The 22,623-nt window shown below is 40.8% G+C and overlaps 1 protein-coding gene across 1 annotated transcript in view; it reads right to left on the reverse strand.

The window, feature by feature from the left end:
* Positions 1 to 22,623, reverse strand: part of PCNX2 (pecanex 2) — a 357,992-nt gene that overhangs the window by 108,609 nt on the left and 226,760 nt on the right. The window contains exon 21 of the mRNA XM_075532150.1: positions 12,418 to 12,595. Within this exon, the coding sequence (XP_075388265.1) occupies positions 12,418 to 12,595 (178 nt within the window). The remainder of the gene's footprint in view (positions 1 to 12,417; positions 12,596 to 22,623) is intronic.

Raw genomic sequence — 22,623 nt, forward strand, 5'->3', positions numbered from 1 at the left:
CATTCCAGGTATGATAAACTTTAATGCAGAGTTAACATTAAAAGTGCTTCTGCCGCAGGAATTCTTTCCATGTTTTAATTTATAAGAACAGAGGTAAGCCACCTCAGAGACCTAACAGTAGCTAAGCCCTTAACTTGCAACACCAGGGCATCCAAGAAATAAGTCAATAAGAGGAAATAAAAAGTAATTAAAGAGAGGTTCAAAGTGGCATCCCTTCTGAAGTTTTCCATGACACTTTCCCCGTTTCCCTAAATGAGGTGCCCCCTCCTGGATATTTCCACAGTATTTGGCATATACTGTAATCCCATATTATATGGAACATAATATGTCCAGCCCCATGGTGACAAACATGCGTGTTGGAGTTAGACCTGTGTTCTTATCCCATAGCTGTCTCTTACTAGTTGTGTGATCTTGGATAAGTAACTTAACACTTCTCTAAGCCTTCATTCTCTCATACACAAAACTGGATGAAATAATATCTACCTCATAAATTTATAATGAAAATCAAATGAGATAATCCATATAAAATTTTACACTGCAGACCTAGCCTTGAAAGTATTTAGTAACTGTGGATAGAAGTCCCTGGGTGGTGGAAATGAGTCACACATTCATTTGCTAAGGGAAAGTTTGGAGTTCCCGCCCCCTGAGTCCCCCTCCCCCAGGTATCTCTGAAGAAAGATGTGATGATCTATTTTGGAAGAACCATCCATCACAGTTCTACTCTGACACACATAGTTGCCATGAGTTAGAATGTACTTGTTGGCAATTGGTAAATATAGGTTATTTTACTTATTTTATGGCATTGCTTCAAAATCATGATCTATGCCTATCTCTCCCCCATCTGCTGTTAAGAGTACATAATCATTGGCAGCTGGGACTAAGGATGGCGTGAGTCAGGCAATGGTTCATTCTCTCGTACGCGGAATTGCCAGGGTGCGGAACAACCCTTTGGAGCCTAGCAACAACATGAAATACAGTATGCATACAAATTGTAATTGAGAAAAAAATGGACCAATCCCTCAAAACACAAACTATCAAAACTTTCCAATATTAAGCCAGGGCAACGATAAGTCAAAAGTATTTTTGTAGAGTCAGTTAATACTGAAATCATGGCCTTCCTCTCAAAAGTTGTTTAAACACGTCTATGTGATTAGCAGATGGCGGCCGACAAGCTGTCTAAGTAATGCACTCGGCTTAGACTCTTTAGGGTGCATGCCCCCCAAAAAAGTCCTACCCAAAACAGTGATGGCTGGGACGATCCGCCGGGTCAGTTGGAGTCAATGCAGAGCGGTCTCGGGAGGTTATGACAATTCTTGGTGGGAGGGAGTCCATAAAGGTAATACATTTCCTTGAAGGGCACAAGGTGACCAAGAGGGCTTATAAAGACCGGTGAAGAAAATTGAAAACTACGTTGGTGAGAAAAGGGCCAGGAAAGTTGCACCAAGGAATTGTGCTCCTTTCCTCACCACGCGCCAGCTCATTCTTCAAGGGTAGCAAGGCTGTGATATGATCATTCTGTTAGGAAACTTTACCAACCAACCCTTGATCTCAGTCCTTCAGGCTTCTTTTTCTTTCCCAAACTCATAAAAGGAACATAATTTGAGTCCCTTGAAGATGTCAAAACTGCCGTTTGAGTGGAGTGCAAGCACGGAATTATTTGGGAAAGGGTTAGAGAGATGGAAACACTGACCAGAAATGTATAGGGCATCAGTTCTCAACCTGTGGGTCACGACCCCTTTGGGGGTCAAATGACCCTTTCACGGGGGTAGCCCAATTCATAACAGTAGCAAAATTACAGTTATGAAGGAACAACAAAAATAATTTTATGGTTGGGGGGGTCACCACAACATGAGGAAATGAGTTAAAGGGTAGTGGCATTAAGAAGGTTGAGAACCACTGGTATATGGGGGATATACCATGGGAAACAATAGTTTTATATTTGATAATTTTTTTCATAAAGAATTCTATGATTTCATAATACCACTTTTTTCACTTACTCTCATAATTTGAAGAGACATAAAAACATAGGACTAGCAGACACACACACACATACAAAAACAATAGGCCAATATTTCTCATGAATATAAACCCAAAATCAAACTCACTGCCATTGGGTTGATTCCAACCCATAATTTCCATGTAGGTAAAGGGAGAATTTCCCCATAGGATTTCCTAGGTTATAAACCTTTACAGAAGCAGGTTCACACACACACACACACACACACACACACAGAATGACTGGATGGTTTCGGTAGGCAGTTGAGTGTTTAACTACTGTACTCCAAGACTCCTTCTCATGAATATAGATACAAAAATCATTAACAAAATATAAATATTATTATTTTAACAAAAGTGTACTATGACCAAGTGGTGTTTACTCCAGGTAAGGAAAGGTAACTTAATATTGAAAGTCCAATCAATAGAATCCACTGTGTTGTTGTCATATAGAGTTGAATCAGTTCTGACACATAGTGTGCCTACAGAACAGAGTACAGCTGGCATGCCATGTCCGTTAGACCGAAATCTGTACAGGAGCAGGTCAGTATGTCTTTTTTCCTGTGGAGCAGTGGGTGGATTCATTGGATTCAAATATCCAACCTTTTGGTTCACAGCCAAGTGCTCAACTATTATGCCACCACAGAATTCAGTGTACTCACAGGTTGAAAATAAAACACACAGTAATATCTACCAGTGCAGAAAAGCACTTGACAAAAATATAATGCCCATTTACGAACGACTTAGAAAAAAAGGAAACTGGGATAATTCTCACAACTTGATAAGCTCTGTGATTGTAAAGGTTTTGAATCAACTTAGCTAAACTGGGATTCTCGGTGTTTGGCAGTCAAGACCTAATAAGCCACTATCATGTGACTTACCATAATTTAATCACTTTCATAATGGGATCTGCTTATGTGTCGTTGTAAAAAGATTAGGGGAGGATGCATCACCCTTTCTCTGATCACAGCCCCGACCTAATCAATTAAAAGGAAGTGTCCCGCATGTGTGACCCGCTTCCAATATAAGTGGACAATCGGTGACAGCTTGTTTGCTCTTTATTGTCTCTAGCTCCTTCATCTGGCTAGTCCTCCAAATCCCTAGTTCTTTAGACTGGAGTCTGCAGTCTACGTGGTGCCTGCTGATACTGGAAATGGTCCGCTGCCTGCTGCCTTGGCTTCATGTGTCTGCAGCCAGAAGCCTGTGAAGGGACCTAATGGTCTTCAGGTCATCAGCGGTTATGCAAGTCAAGATAGCCCTGACCCCAGACTCTGGACTTGCTGGCCTCCACAACCAGGTGAGTCATTCTTGAACGTAAAACTCTTCACGCGTATGTAAGCTTCCCTTGGTACTCAGAATGATTATGGAAAATAAAATCACAGGGACGAGTTTTCAAAATTGGTTCTTAAGTCTGCTGAGTTCTCAAGTGTCGGCTTCCAAAGTATTGATAGCCCTGCCTGTATTTATAAAAAGGGGCACTATTAATCCATGGGTTGAGGAAGCATTGCTAATATGCAAAACATCATTGCCAATAGACGAAGAATTGGTTATAAGCAAGGTTCTGAGAGATCACGTGTTTGCTATTTCTCTGAAATTGTATCAGGATGAGAGTATAGGAAAGCTGGTTGGTTGGTGCTACTTACAATAGACAAAACAGTAAAGGAAAGAAGTGAGCTCAGGGCTTTGGAGGCACAGCTCAAGTGCCTTAAGAAAGACCTAACGTATCCAACTGTGCCCAAAAGACAGAAGTAGCAAAGCTGATTTAGCTGAAACCCAAAGCCCGGAGTTTTATTGAAAGAGTGGCTGAATGCTAACACCAGCTGAATTCCACCCTTGAATGGTATCTGATGTTACAATGAAGGGATTAATTGAGAAGAAGTGGGAGTATGAAACTAGCGATGGGGACTTTGGGACATGGAATTAGAAAGATAGGAACTTCGGACCCCTACATTCCATTGAATCACTTAAATCAACAACACTACCCCTCCTATCTGAATAGATTACTCCACTTTTGCCTGCTAATCCATTATCAGTAAAGCTATTGTCTACACCACCATTTCAGGAGGTATCATGAGCAAGAACCAGTGGTGCTGATGAAGGAAGTTCAAATTGAACGGAATGCATTAGCCAAAAACAAGGCTCCCAGGGTTGACAGAATACCTATAGAAAGGTTGCCGAAGCACTGGAAGCACTTACATCTATGTCAGGATATTTGAAAGACGGCTAATTGGCCAACTGACTGGAAGAATTCCATATTTGTGCCCATTCCAAAGAAAGGTGACTTCCCCAATAAAGTGATTTTTAAAAATTAAATAAATAAAAAGAAAGGTAACTGAACAGAATGTGTAAACTACAGAACGATGTTCTAGATAATGCGCACAGTGAAATTTTGCTGAAGATCATTCAACAATGGTTGCAGCAGTAAACTGACAGGTAGTGCCTAGAAATTCAGGCTGGATTCAAAAAGAATGTGGAACAAGGGATATCATTGCTGATGTCAGATGGATCTTGGCTCAAAGCAGAAAATTCCAGCAAGACGTTTACTTGTGTTTCATTGGCTATGTGAAGGCGTTTGACTGCGTGGACCTTAAGAAACTGTGGATCGCCTTGAAAAGAATGGGAATTCCACAACTTGTGCGTGGATCAAGAGGCAGTTGTGCGAACAGAACAAGAGACTGTGCATGGTTTAAAATCAGGAGAGGTGTGCGTCAGGGTGGCATCCTTCTACCACACTTGTGCGATTTGTAGGCTGAGCGAATAATCAGAGAAGCCAGATTATATGAAAAAGAGTGCAGCATGAGGACTGAAAGAAGGCTTTCTGACAACCTGCAATATGCAGATGGTACACATTGCTTACTAAAAATGAGAAGGACTTGAAGCACTTGCTGCTGAAGGTCAAGGGCTGTAGCCTTCAGTATGGATTACCACTCAATGTACGGAAGACCAAAATCCTCACAACTGGACCAAGAGGTCACATCATGATAAATGCAGAGAAGGTTGAAGTTGTGAAGGATTTTGTCTTATATGGATCCACAATTAATGTTCATGGAAGCAGCAGTCAAGAGATAACAAGATGTGCTGCATTGGGTAAATCTGCTGCACGCGACCTCTGTAGAATATTAAAAAACAAGGGAGGGGAAAAAAGAGGACTTGATGCAAAGGGCTTAAGTGGAGAGCAAATGCTTTGAAAAAGATTAGGGCAAAGGATGTACAGATGTGCTTTATACAACTGATGTATGTATGGATTGTGATAAGAGTTGTGAGTCCCTAATAAAATGTTTAAAAAAAAAAAAGCAAGATCTTACTCTGAGGACTCAGGTGTGCCTGACCCAAGCCATGGTATTCTCCATTGCATTATCTGCAGGTGAAAATTGGACACCGAGTATGGAATACTGTAGAAGAATCGATGCATTTGAAGTGCCGTGCTGGAGAAGAGTATTGAAAATACCATGGACTGCTAAAAGGACAACCCAATCTGAATTGATGGAAGTGAGGCCAAAGTGCTCCTTAGAAGCAAGGATGGCAAGATTTCATCTTAAAAACTTTGGCCATATTATCAGGGTGACCAATCCCTGGAGAAGGACATCATGTTTAGTAAAGTGGAAGGCAGCAAAAAGAATGGGGGGCGGTGGGAAGGCCCTCGATGAGATGGATTGCCACAGTGGCCGCGTCAATGCACACAGAACAATTGTGAGGATGGCGCAGGACCGTGCAGTGCTTTGTTCTGCTGTGCATAGGGTCACTGCAGGTCAGACTGGACTCGTGTCAGGTATTTCACAGATACTTGATAAATGTTTGTTGACCAAATACTTTCTGTCAAACTATGGATCCTAGCAATGGTATTTTTTAAGATTTTTCATTTGCATCCTATACATAATGGAAAATCTATTTAGAAATTTTGATTTCAAATAACTTAAATGTTAATTGCAGACATACATAACATGCTCCTTATGTGATGATTCACACAGCTTTATCCTAACGGATCTCATTTTAAATAATTTTCCATTTCTTAACCGATGAAAGAGTCCACCTCCATGTTAAACTAATGATCTGTGAAAATTCATTTTAATGTGTAATGCGTTTGACAAGTGCTGGGTGGATTCTCTCAGGTCTGGCTTCTAATTTTTCCTTTTCTCACTAAAACTACTAACAGTATCAGGAAAGGGTAGGATTTATAATTTTCCTTAGGATCAGAGACAGAACACAAAATAGCCTGCTCCTGGCACAATGTTCTCATAACCAAATAGTCTCACCTACCATAAGTCGTATTCACCAAAGAACTAGACATACCCAAAACACTGCAAATGATTACATGAGTTCTTAAAGAAGAGGGAATAATAGAGAGAGGAAGGAACTGAGGACATGAGGGAAGAAAATGGATGGGATGGATGGGATTGGCCACACACAGACCACAAGTCACTCTATGGTGTGTCATGTGTCAAGTCATGTATACAAAGGGACCTGTATCCCCCCTGGTCTCATATATGAAACCCCAGAGCATCGTTCATTTTGCAGTTTCCACCCACCATGCCTTTGCTTGCAATGTGTTCATCTTTCACCTTGACCTCTATCCAGGCAACTCATCATTTCTCATTTTCACCAAGGCTAGTTGACAGAGAGCAAACAATGTTTATGAATCAGGAGGATCCACGGAGTAATTGAAGCAGGGCATACTGGTGTATGCAGGTCCCCTGGAAGTCTTCTTACCTAGTCCTTTTATACTTTCATCTAATGCTGGAGATCATCTTAATAATATCCTCTTCCTTTCTTTTTATCCCTGGAGACTGAAAGACCACTTATGTATTACCATATGTCTTATGCAGCTCCTTTATTCCAAGAAAAACATATGCCCATCCACGTCTTGTTAATAACCTTGAGACCCTTCTCAGCAGTGCGTTGTGAGAATCACAATAACCTTTTCTACCTACTATTTAGTCAGTCTATATGCTGAGCAAATAATCAAAGAAGCTAGATTATATGAAAAAGAATGTGGTATAAGGATTGGAGGAAGACTGAACCTGCAATATGCAGATGACACAATCTTGCTAATTGCAATAGAGATGGGCTTGAAGCACTTGCTGATGAAGATCAACCTTCAGTATGGATTATGAGTGGAAGAGAAAGCAAAAATGCTCACAACTGGACCAATAGGTAACATCAAGATAAGTGGAGAAAAGATGGAAGTTCCCAAGGATTTCACCTTGCTTGGATTCACAAGTAATGCTCAGGGAAGCAGCGGTCAAGGGATCAAAAGATGCATTGCTTTGGTCAAATCTGCTCTCCGAGACCTCTCGGAGGTGTTCACAGCAAGGAGATTTCTTTGAGGACTAAAGTGCACCTCACCCAAGCCATGTCACTTTCCATGACCTCCTACACATGCGAAAGCTTGATGTTGAATAAGGAAGCCTGACGAAGAATTGATGCACTTAACTGATGGTGCTGGTGAAGAATACTGAAAATTACCATGGGCTGCCAAAAAGAACCATCACATCTGTCCTGGCAAAAGCACAGCCAAAATGCTCTTTAGTAGCAACATGCTATGGACATGTTATCAGGAGAGAATTGTCGCTGGGAGAGAACAACATGCCTGGTCAAGGCGAGGGACAGAGAAAAAAAGAAAAGCCCTCAAAGAGATGACTTGACCCAGTAGCTTCAACAATGGGCTCAGATATGACAACTGTGAGGATGTCGCAGGACCGGCAGTGTTTCAGCCCACGGTGACCCAGGCCTCCTCATATAAGCCACCCAGACTTTATCCATCTTGTCCTCTCAAGACATCCAGCCTACTACATAGACCATGTCAGAGATGAGAGAGAGAAATGCCAGAGTCTAGAACACAATTCAGCCCACATTAGGTGATCATCTTTGAATGCCAACACATTTTATGCCTGGCAATAATAAGCCTTTGCCACTGAAAGCAATGAAATTATTTACAATAATTTCATAAATGTTTTAAAGAGCATAAGATATATTATCACACTATTATGTAAGGTACAGGAATTTATCATAATGAAGGGCAATCGAAAGTGGAATTCTATGATTTGAACAATCATGAAAATGGGATGCATTTATTAGGACCAGTGAGAATTTATGCAAACAAGAAACAAATGTGTACGGTAAAAGACCAAGGCCAGGTTTCTGAAATAACCAAAAAACAAGTCTACTGCCATAGAGTTAAATCTGACTCAAGTGCTCCAGTATTGGTCAGTATTGCTGAAGCTGTAATATTCATATAAGCAAATAGATTTATCTTTCTCCCATAGAACCCTTGCTAGATTTACACCAATTACCAAGCAGTTCACAGTCCAACGCTGACCCGACAGCACCACCAGGGCTCCTGCAATCCAATCCCGGAAATTAGGATGTACATGTTATCCCAACACAAAGAAGGTGAAAGGGGGCAGGGGTGCGAAGAAGGGAGGAAAGAAGATGGCATGAGGGGAGCAGGGCACTAACCCACCCTTGGGGACAGTATTGTTTATGTCTCCACAGAATTGGGAGTGTGCAATGCAGACCCCACCAGGGTGCACCAAATATCCAGGGCAACATAACTGAGGAGCATTGCATGAAAAGATTGGGCTGCAGGGCCAGCCCCAATCAGAGCCAAACTGAGCCCCTCCCTCGGCGTAGGAGCTACAGAGGACAACACTAACCCTACAGGTTAGGGAGAGGGGCTGGCCTGCCACGCCCACATGGAAGTGGTCTAGACCCCATGTCAGCACACCAAGCCCGGAGGACAGCATCCCTGCAGGGAGCTGCTAAGGCACAGAGCGGACTGTAGGGCGGACAACAGCTCAAGACAAGATGTCCCCTCACTGGAGCACACTGCGACAGAGGACCAAACTGGGGACACGGGGCAGGGAGAGAGTCCAGTCTGAATCCCCCCCACAGCGGGGCAAACCAAGGACATAACAGAACAGGAATGGGAGCAAAGAAAAGACACAAAGCCCCTGGAGAGTCCCCAAAATAGACTTCAGGTTTGGAGGGGCAGCTCCTGGAATTCCCCCAGGGACAGTGGGGAGACAGTCGTTAAGGTTCGCGGCAGACCTGGAATTATGTATGGTTTTTTTTTCCGTTTTCTTTTTTCAAACTTTTTTTCTTCTATTGTTATTGTTGGGTCTCTGCTATTGTTAAGTTGCCTACTTATATAAGATGGGCATGGGAAGCAAGCTGGTGGAGAAAGCAACAGGAGCAATGGTCTTGGAGGGACTGGGAGGAGAAATTGGGGAGAAGGGAGTGGTGAGCAGACAACAACATAGACAAGGAGAAACTAGGGAATTAAAGTCAACAACAAGGACATGGAGGTCCCGGGGGTGTTGGAGCAACAGCAACCTAGTTGAGATGAACTACTAAGAGGTGGAAGTAGGGTAAGCATGATGGTGGGGCAGGAGGAAGGTGAAAGGAAACAGAGGAACAATCTAGGAAGCAATGATATAGATAAAGGTATAAGCATAGGTGTGTACATATGTTAATACAGTAATTCATAAAATAGAGGTATTGGCCCATGTACATATATTTATATGGCAATACACTGAGTATATGGACAGACTTTGGTCCTCAGCTCAAGCCCTCCCTCAGTGCAAGAAAACTTTGTTCTAACAACCTGGCATTCTCTGATGCTTACCCTCCTGGCACAATTGCTGAAGACAAAATGGGTGCACAAGCAAATGTGGTGAAGAAAGCAGATGGTGCCTAGCTATCAAAAGATATAGTGCCTGGGATCTTAAAGGCTTGGAGTGAAACAAGCTATCACAAGCCCACATGGAAAAATCACACCAGCCTGTGCGATCATGAGGTGTTGCTGGGTCTGGTTAACAGGCATCAGAAGACCCAAAACAAACAAACAAAAACATATTGTTGAGAATGAGCAGAGACCCAAAGCCCATCTGTAGACATTGGGACATCCCCTCACAGAAAAGTCACAGGGAAGGGATGAGTCAATCAGGGTGCAGTAACACACAATACTCCTCTGGTTCTTTGAGACTTCCTTACCCCCACTATCGTGACCCTAGTCCTACCTTGCACTGCAGGCTAGACTGGAGCATGTACACTAGTACAGATAAGTCATAAGAGCTAATGACACATGGAATCCAGGAACAGCAATGGGAGTAGCAATACCAGGGGCCAGGAGGATGTGGGGAGAGGAGGGAAGGAAGAGGGAACCAATCACAATGATCGACACATAATTGCACACACACCCCCACCAGGGGGTGGTGAACACCAGAAACAATGGGGGAAGGGAGACAGTGGTCAGTGTAAGGTATGAAAATAATAATAATTTATAATTTATCAAGGGGCCATGAAAGGGGGAAGAGGAGCTGGCACCAAGGGCACAATAGAAAATAAATGTCTAGAAAATAATTATGGCAACATATGTACAAATGCGCTTGGTACAAATTGATGTATGAATTGTTACAAGAGTTGTAAGAGCCCTCAATAAAATGTTTAAATAAATAATACTCCCCCCCCAAAAAAGACATTGTAGATCAGAAAAATAAAAACTTTACAGTTTAAAGGTTATTAACCGAAAGGAGGAAGGTGTTAATTAAGTCAATCTCAGGCAGAACCCTTAGGACTGCTGTTATAAACGGAATGCGTGAAGAAACATGCGCAGAGATGTAGCTGTCACTACGTTTATTTAAATTCCTTTGCATCTATGATTACAGACCAAGGTTTTGTTACAGTAGTAAACATACATATTGTTATGTAGAAATTCAGGCAAGAGTTCAATGATTTTACCTCTGTCTTGTTAAACATGAGATACCATGTCCGTACATTACTTGGATTAAAATTTTTCATTACCCACATGCAAATTTACAACCCATGAAGTTTGGGCTTGAAGCAATTGAAAGATATGAATTTCAGATCACTTAATTGAGCTCATGCAGGACCTGTATATACTAAGAGTCGGTAGTTCTAACAGAATAAGGGGATATTAAGGGATTTAAGATCAGAAAAAGGGGACATAAGGTTGTATTCTTTAACCATACTCAATATGTATGCTGTATAAGTAATTGAAGAATCCGGATTATATAAAGAAGGACACAGTGTTAGGATTGGAGGCAGTTTCATTAATAACCTCAGATATGGAGGTAACAAAGCAAAAAGGATTTGTAGAATTTCCTGATGAAGATCAGAGAAAACAGCTTTCCGTATAGATTACATCTCAACATAAAGAAAGCAAAAGTCCTCATAGCTGAAATAATAAACAATGTCACCATAAATGTATAAAAGATTGAAATTGTTAAGAATTTAATTTTACTTAGATCTCCAATTAACTCGCAGCAATCAGAGAATTAAACAATGTATTGCATTGGGGGCAAATCTGCTGCAAAAACTCTGACATGTTAAAAAGCACAGATTTCTTTCCTTTGAAGACTAAGGTGGACTTCATGTAAGCCAATGAATGTTCAATCACTCATATTGCAGTGAATAAAGACAAGTGAAGAAGAGGCGATGCCTTTAGGTTAGGATGCTGGTGAAGAACAGCAAATATATCATGAAATGCCAAAAGACAGACAACTCTGTGCTGGGAGAAATACAGCCGTAAGCATGGATAATAAGATATTCTCGGGTACTTGGGACATGTCATGAGGAGGAACCACTCTCTGGAGAAATGAATTATGCTTGGTAAAGGCCAGCGAAAAGGGGCAGACCCTCAGCAAGTGGATGAACAATGGTAGCTGTAACAGCGGGCTCGAGCTTCGCAGGGATGATGCCGACCTGGGCAATGTCTCGTTCGGTTGTCCTGAGATGTTGTCAACAGAGCTTGACAACAGCAAACTCATGACAATACTCTAATTTTACCCTCCAAGGTTAAGCATTCTCTCCATAGAAAAAAAAGTCAAACTCCCTAATAATTCATTTAATTCAAGAATTTTAAGATCTAGGAAATGGCATGAGAATTTTAAGATTTTACAGTAATCTTAAAAATGGTATGTGAATTTTAAGATTCTATAGTAATGGTGTGAGAAACAAAAATCCTAAAGTTTCAAACAATCGTGATTTTTTTAGCAAATAAATGCCATATTGACATTCCATGGGGAATTTACTAAATGGCAGAAGGAGGGTAACACATATCAAAAAATCCAAACTCATTGCGAACAAGTCAATTCTGATTCAGAGCTACCCCATAGGGCAGTGTCGACCTGTCCTCCAGGATTTTGAGTCTGTAACTCTATGGGAAAGCCTCGTCCTTCTCCTGTGGAGTGGCTGGTGGTTTCGAACAGCTAACCTTTTGGTTAACAGTCAAATACACAGTCAACTGCATCACTAGAGCTCTTCAATGACATGCATATATTCATATAATCCGATTTTACTCTATTCTATAACTACAAAGGAAACACACTAAGGTGAACCAACATTTGACAAGAAGAGCACTTTTTTGAAGTATAAGTGGAAGAAAATAGCCAATGAACTTGCCTTGCTAAAGAAAATGGACACCATGAAGAAATCCAGTAGGAAACTCTCTGACATATCCTTGTAGTCAAAGTGGAAAAAGACGACCGTAAAACTCAAGGTGACAAACTGATGAACTGGGTTACAGAAAGAAGTTCGTAGCAGCTTCATGCCAGCAGTGATCATCAGAAAAATATCCCAACTGCGGAAAAAGGAAGGAAAAGAAACAATCGATGATTTATTTTGTGCCAAACACAAGGAGCTAACACGTCTCGAGCATTTACTGTGCATGGTATAGCTTACAGGCACAAGGCACCCTGGATAGCGTTGGGCTGCTAGCCACAATATCAGTACTTTGAAACTGCCAACTGCTCCTTGGGAGAAAGACTAGGCTTCCTGCTTCCATAAAGGGTTACAGTATTGCAAACACACAGGGGACGTTCTGCCCAGTGCTGTGAGGTTGCTATGGAGTTACAATCAACTAGATGGCAGTGAAAAGTCTATATTTTTCGATGGAGAAAATTGAATCTCGGTGAGTTTAAAGAACCCGCCCCTCCTCTTCCCCCCCCCCCCCACTACCATGATCCGAATTCTACCTTGCAAGTCTGGATAGAGCAGAGGATGTACACTGGTGCAGATAGGAGCTGGAGGCACAGGGAATCCAGGGTGGATGATCCCTTCAGGACAAGGGGTGTGAGGGGTGATACTGGGAGAGTGGAGGGTGAGTGGGTTGGAAAGAGGGAACCGATTACAAGGATCTACATGTGACCTCCTCCCTGAGGGACGGACAACAAAAAAGGGGGTGAAGGGAGACACTGGACAGGGCAAGATATGACAAAATAATACTTTATAAATTATCAAGGGCTTATGAGGGAGGGGGGAGCGGGTAGGGAGGGGAAAAAAAGAGGACCTGATGCAAAGGGCTTAAGTGGAGAGCAAATGCTTTGAGAATGATTAGGGCAAAGAATGTACAGATGTGCTTTATACAATTGATGTATGTATATGTATGGATTGTGATGAGAGTTGTATGAGCCCCTAATAAAATGTTTTTAAAAAATAAAATAAATAAATAGCACAAAAAAAGTGCCACGAGCATGGAACTAGGATGGGTTAGCTCAAGGGCTCACTGTATTTACTGCTCCCTTCCCATCATGCACTTTTCATACTGTCTTGTGTTGCTCAACAGAGAAACTGAGGTGGTTGTGTTTATTTTGGGGTGACATCGAGTCAGAATTGGCCCACAGCTAGCCTATGCACAAGAATGAAACACTCGACGCACTGTGCTATCTTCACAATTGGTGGTGTGCTTGGGGTGAGCTTGATTTGAAGCACTTCGACAGTAAGCAAAGTCTGGAGCCATAGGAGTCAGCGGATCAGAATTGTATAGTCAGTATAGGCCTTCTCACTACCAAAGAATCTTATTAAAACATAAATATGTGGATAAATATTAAACTATGAAAAGAAAAAATTAGTATCCTAATACACACATTAAAAACAATTCATTTTCTAAAAACATCAAGATACGACCAACCAGTTTTTCCGAGCAAATGCTATAAAATTAAAAATCAATTGTAGGATGATTAGCCCCCATAAGTCAATTACATGAAATTGAACATTTTATTCAAAAATCACTGGATAATTGAAGAAATGCAGAACACAATACAGGTTTCTTGGCAGGGGAGGTTGGGTGAAAATGGGGAGCTAATAACAAGTGCAAGAAAGAAGAAATTGTTCTGAAAGTGTGGTGATGATTACGCAATTCTTCATATGAATGAACTATTGCGTTTCATGATATGTAGAAGATGTGCCAATAAAACTGTTTACAATTGTTCTTGAAATGAAAATGTCTATACCACACAGCAAAATCTCTGGGACATGGCAAGGCAGTACCCAGATGGCTGCTTATTGCAGTAAGTACACATATCAAAAGGGAAGAAAGAATTAAGACAAACACTTTAGCACATCAGTACAATTGTAACAAGATCAATAACACAAACACGCAAGCTCCAGAACAAATCACCAATATTAGATCAGTTATAAATGATCCAGCAAATAAAAAAAAACTATGGGAAAAAAATCAATAACACAAGATGTTGGTTCTTCAATAGGATTAACCAATTGATAAAGTGGCAAACCTAACAGAGGAGAAGAAGGATCAAAGCTGTGTTAGGACTAATAAACGAGATAGATGACATCACAACAAAGCCGACTGAATTATTTTAATCACACAGCATTATGAGGAACTATATTTCAACAAACTTGAAAATACAAAGAGTGGATGCATTTTTTTCTTTTTAAAATCATTTTATTGGGGCTCATACAACTCTTATCACAATCCATACATCCATCCATTGTGTGTCAAGCACATTTGTACATTTGTTGCCATCATCATTCTCAAAATATTTGCTTTCTACTTGAGCCCTTAGTATCAGCTCTTTATTTTTTCCCTTCTCTCCCTGCTCTTCCCTCCCTCATGAACCCTTAATAATTTATAAATTATTATTATTTTGTCATATCCCACTGTCTGATGTCTCCCTTCACCCACTTTTTTGTTGGCTGTCCCCCAGGGAGGAGCATATATGTAGATCCTTGTAATCAGTTCCTCCTTTCAACCCCACCTTCCCTCCACCCTCCACTCTCTCACCATTGGTCCTGAAGGGATCATGTGTCCTGATTCCCTTTGTTACCAGTTCCTATCTGTACCAATGTACATGCTCTGGTCTAGCTGGATTTTTAAGGTAGAATTGGGATTATGATAGTGTGGAGGGGGAGCATTTAAGAAAGTTGTATGCTGTATGTTTCATCATTGCTATACTGCACCCTGACTGGCTCATCTCCTCCCTGCGACCCTTCTGTAAGGGGATGTCCAGCTGCCTACAGATGGGTTGTTTATTTTTAAACATTTTATTAGGGGCTCATACAACTCTTATCAGAATCCATACATATACATACATCAATTGTATAAAGCACTTCTGTAATTCTTTGCCCTAATCATTTTCTTTTTTTTTCTTTTCTTTTTTTACATTTTATTAGGGGTTCATACAACTCTTATCACAATCCATACATATACATACATCAATTGTATAAAGCACATCCGCACAATCCCTGCCCCAATCATTCTCAAAGCATATGCTCTCCACTTAAGTCCTTTGCATCAGGTCCTCTTTTTTTTTCCCTCCATCCCCGCTCCCCCCTCCCTCATGTGCCCTTGGTAATTTATACATTGTTATTTTGTCATATCTTGCACTATCTGGAGTCTCCCTTCTCCCCCTTCTCTGCCGTCCATCTCCCAGGAAGGAGGTCACATGTGGATCCTTGTAATCAGTTCCCCTTTTCCAACCCACTCACTCTCCACTCTCCCAGCATTACCCCTCACACCCTGGATTCCCTGTGCCTCCAGCCCCCATATGCACCAGTGTACAACCTCTGCCCTATCCAGTCCTGCAAGGTAGAATTCGGATCATGGTAGTTGGGGGGAGGAAGCATCCAGGATATGGGGGAAAGCTGTGTTCTTCATCGGTACTACCTCGCACCCTGACTGACCCATCTCCTCTCCTAAACCCCTCTATGAGGGGATCTCCAGTGGTCGACACTTGGGCCTTGGGTCTCCACTCTGCATTCCCCCTTCATTCAATATGGTATACACACACACACACACACACACACATACACACACATGTATATACATACACACACATATACATATATATCTTTTTGTTTGCATGATGCCTTATACCTGGTCCATTTGGCACCTCGTGGTCGCACTGGCTGGTGTGCTTCTTCCATGTGGGCTTTTTTGCTTCTGAGGTAGATGGTCACTTGTTCACCTTCAAGCCTTTAAGACCCCAGACATTATCTCTTTTGATAGCCGGGCACCATCAGCTTTGTTCTCTATATTTGTTTACGCACCCATTTGTCTTCAGCGAACCTATCATGGAGGTGTGCAGCCAATGATATGATTTTTTTGTTCTTTGATGCCTGATAAGTGATCCCTTCGGGACCACTCGATCACACAGGCTGGTGTGTTCTTCCATGTGGGCTTTGTTGCTTCTGAGCTAGATGGCCGCTTGTTTACCTTCAAGTCTTTAAGACCCCAGACACTATATCTTTTGATAGCCAGGCATCATCAGCTTTCTTCACCACATTTGATTAAGCACACATTTGTCTCTCCAGCGATTGTGTCAGGAAGGTGAGCATCATGGATTGCTTGTTGAATGGAACAGATTATTCTTTCATTGAGGGTGTACTTGAGTGGAGGTCCACTGTCCACCTGCTACCTTATTATTAAACCTATAAATATATGCATATAGATCTATTTCCCCATCATCATATATAAATATATTTATATATGTACATGCCTATATTTAGACCTCTATAAAAACCCTTTGCCTCCTAATTATCTCTTCTATTTCGTTTTTTCCCCATGTATTTCCTTTTACTTTCCTCCTGTCCCACTATCATGCTCAGCCTTCATTGGGGTTTCAGTAATTCCTCTTGGTTACATTACCCTTGATCAATCCCTACCAGGCCTCTTACACCCTCCTTGCCACTGATTTTGGATCACTTATTGTTCTCGTGTCCCTGGGTGGGTTAACACCAGTTCCTTTCCCCCCCAAAGATGGATATATTTCTAGAAACACATTACCTAACTAAATTAAAATAGATTAATGTAGAAAACCTCAACAAACCTATAGTCAAAAAAATTACTGCCATTGAGTTGATTCCAACTAATAATGATCCTATAGGGCAGGGTAGAACTTCCCCTGTGGGTTTCCGAGACTGTAACTGTTTAAAGGCATAGACAGCCTCATCTTTTTCCTTCAGAATGGCTAGTGATTTCAAACTGTTGACTTTGTGGTTAGCAGCCCAACACATAACCCCTTATGCCACTAGGGTTCCCAACTGCCCCAAACTCCCAACACCGAAAAGTCTGGGACTAGAAAGTGTTACTGGGGGATTGTAAGCATTTAGAAAAGAGTTAACACCCATACCACATGAACTATTTCAGAGTATAGAAAAGGACAATATGGTACCAAACTCATTTCAGGAAGTGAGTATAGACCTGATACATAAGCCAGGCAGAGACTTCTTCTGAATTGAAAATTTAAAACCCATAACCCCGATGAATATATGCCAAATTTTTCAACAAAACTCTAGCCAACAGAAGCCAAATATAATACATTATAATCAAGTGGGACTCATATGAGGTATTCAAGAACGGTTTCATATTAGAAAAATAATGTAATTTTCCATATAACCCAAACCACATGATTATATAAATCTATTCAGAAAAGTCATTTAATAAAATCAACATCCATTCTCTTTTGCTAAATATGTTTGTATTTATTATTTTAGTCTTAAAAATACTTTTGTTAAAATATATAGAGCAAAACATACACTAATTTAACAATTTTATATGTACATTTCAATGACATTGGTTCCATTCTTCAAGTTATGTCAGCATTCTTTTTTTTCCCAAAAAAACTATTTTATTGGGAGCTAATACAGATATAACATCCATTCTTGACAAAACACTCGACAAAATAAGAATAGAAGGGACATTCCTCAACATAATAGAGGCCATATATGTGAACACATTGGCTAGCATCTCTCTAAATGGAGAAAAATTAAAGACACTGCTCCCCTTTTTAATGGGGATCAGACAGGGTTACATTTTATCACTATGCTCATTAATAGAGTCCTAGAAGTCTTAGCCAGGGATTAAAGTTGTCCATATTGGCACAGAAAAAAACGAAACTCTACTTATTAGTAGATGGTATAATCATATGTATATAGAAAACCCGAAGATTCCATTAACAAGTTGCTGGAACCAATTGAAAATTTTGGCAATCTAAAAGGCGGTACAGCCAGCATACAAAAATTGGCTAGATTCTTGCATATTAAAGAAGAGCACTCCAAAAGGGAAATTAAAACAATACCATTTACAAAAATTATTAAAGATGAAATACCTAGGAATAAATCTAACAAGGGAAACAAAAGACATATACAAAGAAAACTAGAAAGTCTTTCTAGAAGAGCCAAGAAATTAAAAATTTTAAAAACCCAGAAAATTGTAAATGCTTGAGAAGATGTGGAGGGATTGTAATGCTGACATTGCTGGTCAGGTTTCAGAACTGTACCATCACTATTGAAACCAGTCTGGCACTTCCTTAAACAATGCAAAGACAAATGCTTTATGATCCTGCGATCTCTCTACTAGGCGTATACCCTAGAGAAGTCAAGAACGAAGCACGAACAGACATTGCTGTTTTTGCAGCAATTTCTACAATAGCAAGAAGATGGAAATGATCAAATACCCCTTCTCTAGAGGACTGTATGGGCAAACTCTGGTAAATAGACACAATGGAATATTATACCTTATTAAAAGCCACGACAAATCTGTCAAACACTCCATGACAAATTGGGAAAGTTAGTCAATCTTATAAAGATAAATATTTTAAGACACTATAAATAGGGGTTTCATCGCAAAATGAAACATGCTTTCATACCAACTGAGAAGACTTTAGGGCTACAGCAAGATCAGGGTCAGTGGGGAGAGGGAGGGGGAAGGAAAAAGAAAGTAGCACGGAGGGAAAGTGGAAAGACAAGAAAAACAACAAAAAAGGAAATATATATATAGGGAGTTTAATGGCAACTGTCGCCGTTTTGGTTTTTAATCATTTTATTGTGGGCTCATACAACTCTCCTCACAATCCAGCCAGCCAGCCATTGTGTCAAGCACATTTGCACATTTGTTGCCATCATCGTTCTCAAAACATTGGCTTTCTATTTGAGACCTTGGTATCAGCTCCTCATTTTTCCCCTCCCTCCCTCCCGCACCTTTCCTCCCTCGTGAACCCTTGATAATTTATAAATTATTATTTTTTTCATGTCTTACACTATCCAATGTCTCCCTTCACCCACTTTTCTGTTGTCCGTCCCCCAGGAAGGAGGTTATATGTAGATCATTGGGATCGGTTCCTCTTTTTTTACCCCACCTTCCCCTTACCCTTCTGGTATCATTACTCTCATTATTGGTTCTGAGGGGTTTATCTGTCCGGGATTCCCTGTGTTGCCTGTTCTTATCTGTACCAGTGTACATCCTCTTGTCTAGCCAGATTTGTAAGGTAGAACTGGGGTCATGATAGCAGTGGCGTGGAAGCATTAAAGAACTAGAGGAAAGTTGTATGCTGCATCGTTGCTACACTGCACCCTGACTGGCTCATCTCCTCCCTGCTGGGCTTTGGGTCTCTATTCCACACTCCCCCTCATTCACAATGATATGATTTTTTGTTCTTTGGTGCCTGATACCGGATCCTATCAACACCCCGTGATCACCCAAACTGGTGTGCTTTTTCCATGTGGGCTTTGTTGCTTCTCAGCTAGATGGCCACTAGTATATTTTCAAGCCTTTAAGACCCCAGATGCTGTATCTTTTGATAGCCAGGCACCATCAGCTTTCTTCACCATATTTACTTATGCACCCACTTTGTCTTCAGTGATCAGATAAGGAAGGTGAGCATCATTTAATGCCAGGTTAATAGAACAAAGTGTTTCTAGCACTGAGGGAGTACTTGAGTAGAGGCCCAATGTCCACCTGCTACCTTAATACTAAACCTATAAATATATGCAGATAGATATATTTCTCCATCGTCACATATAAATATCTTTACATATGCACATGTCTGTATTTAGGCCTTTATAAATGCCCTTTGCCTCCTAATTCTGTCTTCTATTTCCTTTTAATTTCCTCTGGTCCCGTTATCATGTTCATCCTTCACTTGAGTTTCAGTAATTCCTCTTGGTTACATTGCCCTTGATCAAGCCCTACCAGGCCTCCTGCACCCTCCTCGCCATCAATTTTTAAATCACTTGTTGTTCCCTTATCCCTGGGTTTAACACACACTTCCTTTTCCCCCACCTTCCCCTCTCCCATGTCCCCTGGAACTGTCATTCCTTTGTTTTCTCCTCCAGATTGTTTATCCTGCCTATCTTATCTAGATAGACCTACAGAGATAATTATATGCACATAAAAAAAACAAGTCAGAGTGAAACAAAGCAAGAAAGGAAAAGAAAACAACAAAAACTAAGGACATAAAAACCCAAAAACAAAAAGAAAAGAACTGTCACCATTTTGATAAGATGGGCTGTGAAACTACACAAAGGGAAAATAAAGTTAAAATTTGAGAGAGAGGAAGAGAGGAGAGAAGGAAAGAGTGAGAGAGGAGAGAAAGAGAATTAAAAACTCTCTACCTTTCTTACCCATAAAACCTAAACACTAGTCTGAGTGGCTGTTAGAGGAGGGAAATAAAAGTGAAACTGACTTAATTACTTCGTGTCCACAAACTAGTTTCAAACAACAACAAAAGTCACTAGCTGCCAATTATTTTTCATCTGACTGATCTTTCTATCTCTCATTTTCCACTTAAGATTGTATCACTTCCGATTATTTTCTATGGCATAGGTCTTTCTAGTTCACTTGATCCAGAGTTCACTTTTCTAGTTCACTTCAGCAAGTAAACACTCTTTGAAGCTTGACTTTGAAGACTAGCTCCTGAAATCACTGTATTCCCATATCCAAAATCAAACCCACGGCCACTCAGTCAATCCCAACGCATCGCAACTCTGGATACAATTCTGTGACAGTACTTCTTTGTAAGAGAAGACACTCAATTTCTCTCCCATTAATAGCCGATGGGTGTGAACTGTTGATCTTACTCTTAGCAGTCTAAGGCTTGCCACATGGACTCCACTATCCCAAACAGGGAGTAGACTCCACCTGTGGGGAGGCCCATAGTGAACAAACTATGTATCCTGAGATTGGGACATCAATGTTAACAGCTCAAAACAATTTTAAAAAGTAAGCAATCACTTTTGTAAGGATATTTTAAAAAATATGTTAAAATATATTTTAACCAGATTCCCTACCAGTTACCAAATCATAGTATGTCTTTGATGCTACTTGGAAATACTTTCTCAGAGAATTACTGTACTTCATAGGGAGACATTTTCTCTGGCTAGTATAGAAAACTAGGGCCAAGTCTCAATTTCCCTAAGTCTAGAAGGATGGTGGAATTTATGCCCATGTCTCCATTTATCAATATCTCACCCCAGGATTTGGAGATTTAGAAACTACTTTCAAAGTCTTTGCATCTATTAGGTGCAAAATCGTGACTTTTATCATTAAAACATCTAGTATTACCAAGTCCATTCATATTTCTTGCTTTGGTTGAGGTTGTGTATCAGTTTGGCGGGGCCATGTTTCTAAATAGTTTTGGGAATTATTATGTAACTGTGCAGTTGTGTAAGGATGTAGTTATCCCTCAGTGATGATATCTAATATGCTGTAGTCAGTCACATGAGGAGATCTACTACAACAATCTCAGGGCTCAAACTTTGTGCTTGATCTGCATCCTGAATCTGACTCATTATCATCTTCTCTCTTGTTCTGTGGGCTGGAGTAGAGAGAGTCCCTGAGCTTTAACCGAAGGGTACTAGTGACTCTGTGGGGTGCTTGGGGACACTGTGTGTTTATGATGTTTTCCCACATCCCGAGATGCCCTGAGTACACTGAGAACACAGCTGCATTGGTTAAGATTACTCCCAAGAAACGGTTTGTGCTTAGAGCAATTTATCACGATGTTATTGTTACACTATGCACGCGATGTGCCCTTGCCTCATTATGGATAGAGCTGTACTTTGGAGATCAAATGTGGCTTTAGATCATCACGCCACTGGCCAGGCTTTTGCTTCAGGTTGTCACTCACTGCAGGTCCACGCCGCTGGACAATAACACTTGAGTAAGCAGCCTGGCACACTACCTGACAATCTTAAGATTCATTCACCTCCTCGATCTGTGAGACAACAGCCTGATGTCTGATCTGTTGATCATGAGCTTATACGACCTTGCAGCTACTTAAGACAGAGGACACCTGCTGCCTGGTATATAGCCCAATGACCTAGGATTTTGCAGTTTATACAACCATGTAAGACATTTAATTGAGATCAATCATTCTATATAAGTATATAAATAGATCATTTATTAGTGTAGATTATATAAAAAAATTAAAACTCCCTAAGATTTTCCTCAAAACTTAATAAACTTTCAGACCTACGGTTCCAGGTTTTTCCCACTCTGATTCAGGAGTTTTTTCCTAAGCCCTGTAGGTAGGTGTGGATAGTTAGATGATTTTATGTCCACTAGACACTCCTGGATAGGGCTGGAGTCAA

This window comes from Tenrec ecaudatus, chromosome 1, assembly GCF_050624435.1.
Source record: "Tenrec ecaudatus isolate mTenEca1 chromosome 1, mTenEca1.hap1, whole genome shotgun sequence".
NCBI lineage: Eukaryota > Metazoa > Chordata > Mammalia > Afrosoricida > Tenrecidae > Tenrec > Tenrec ecaudatus.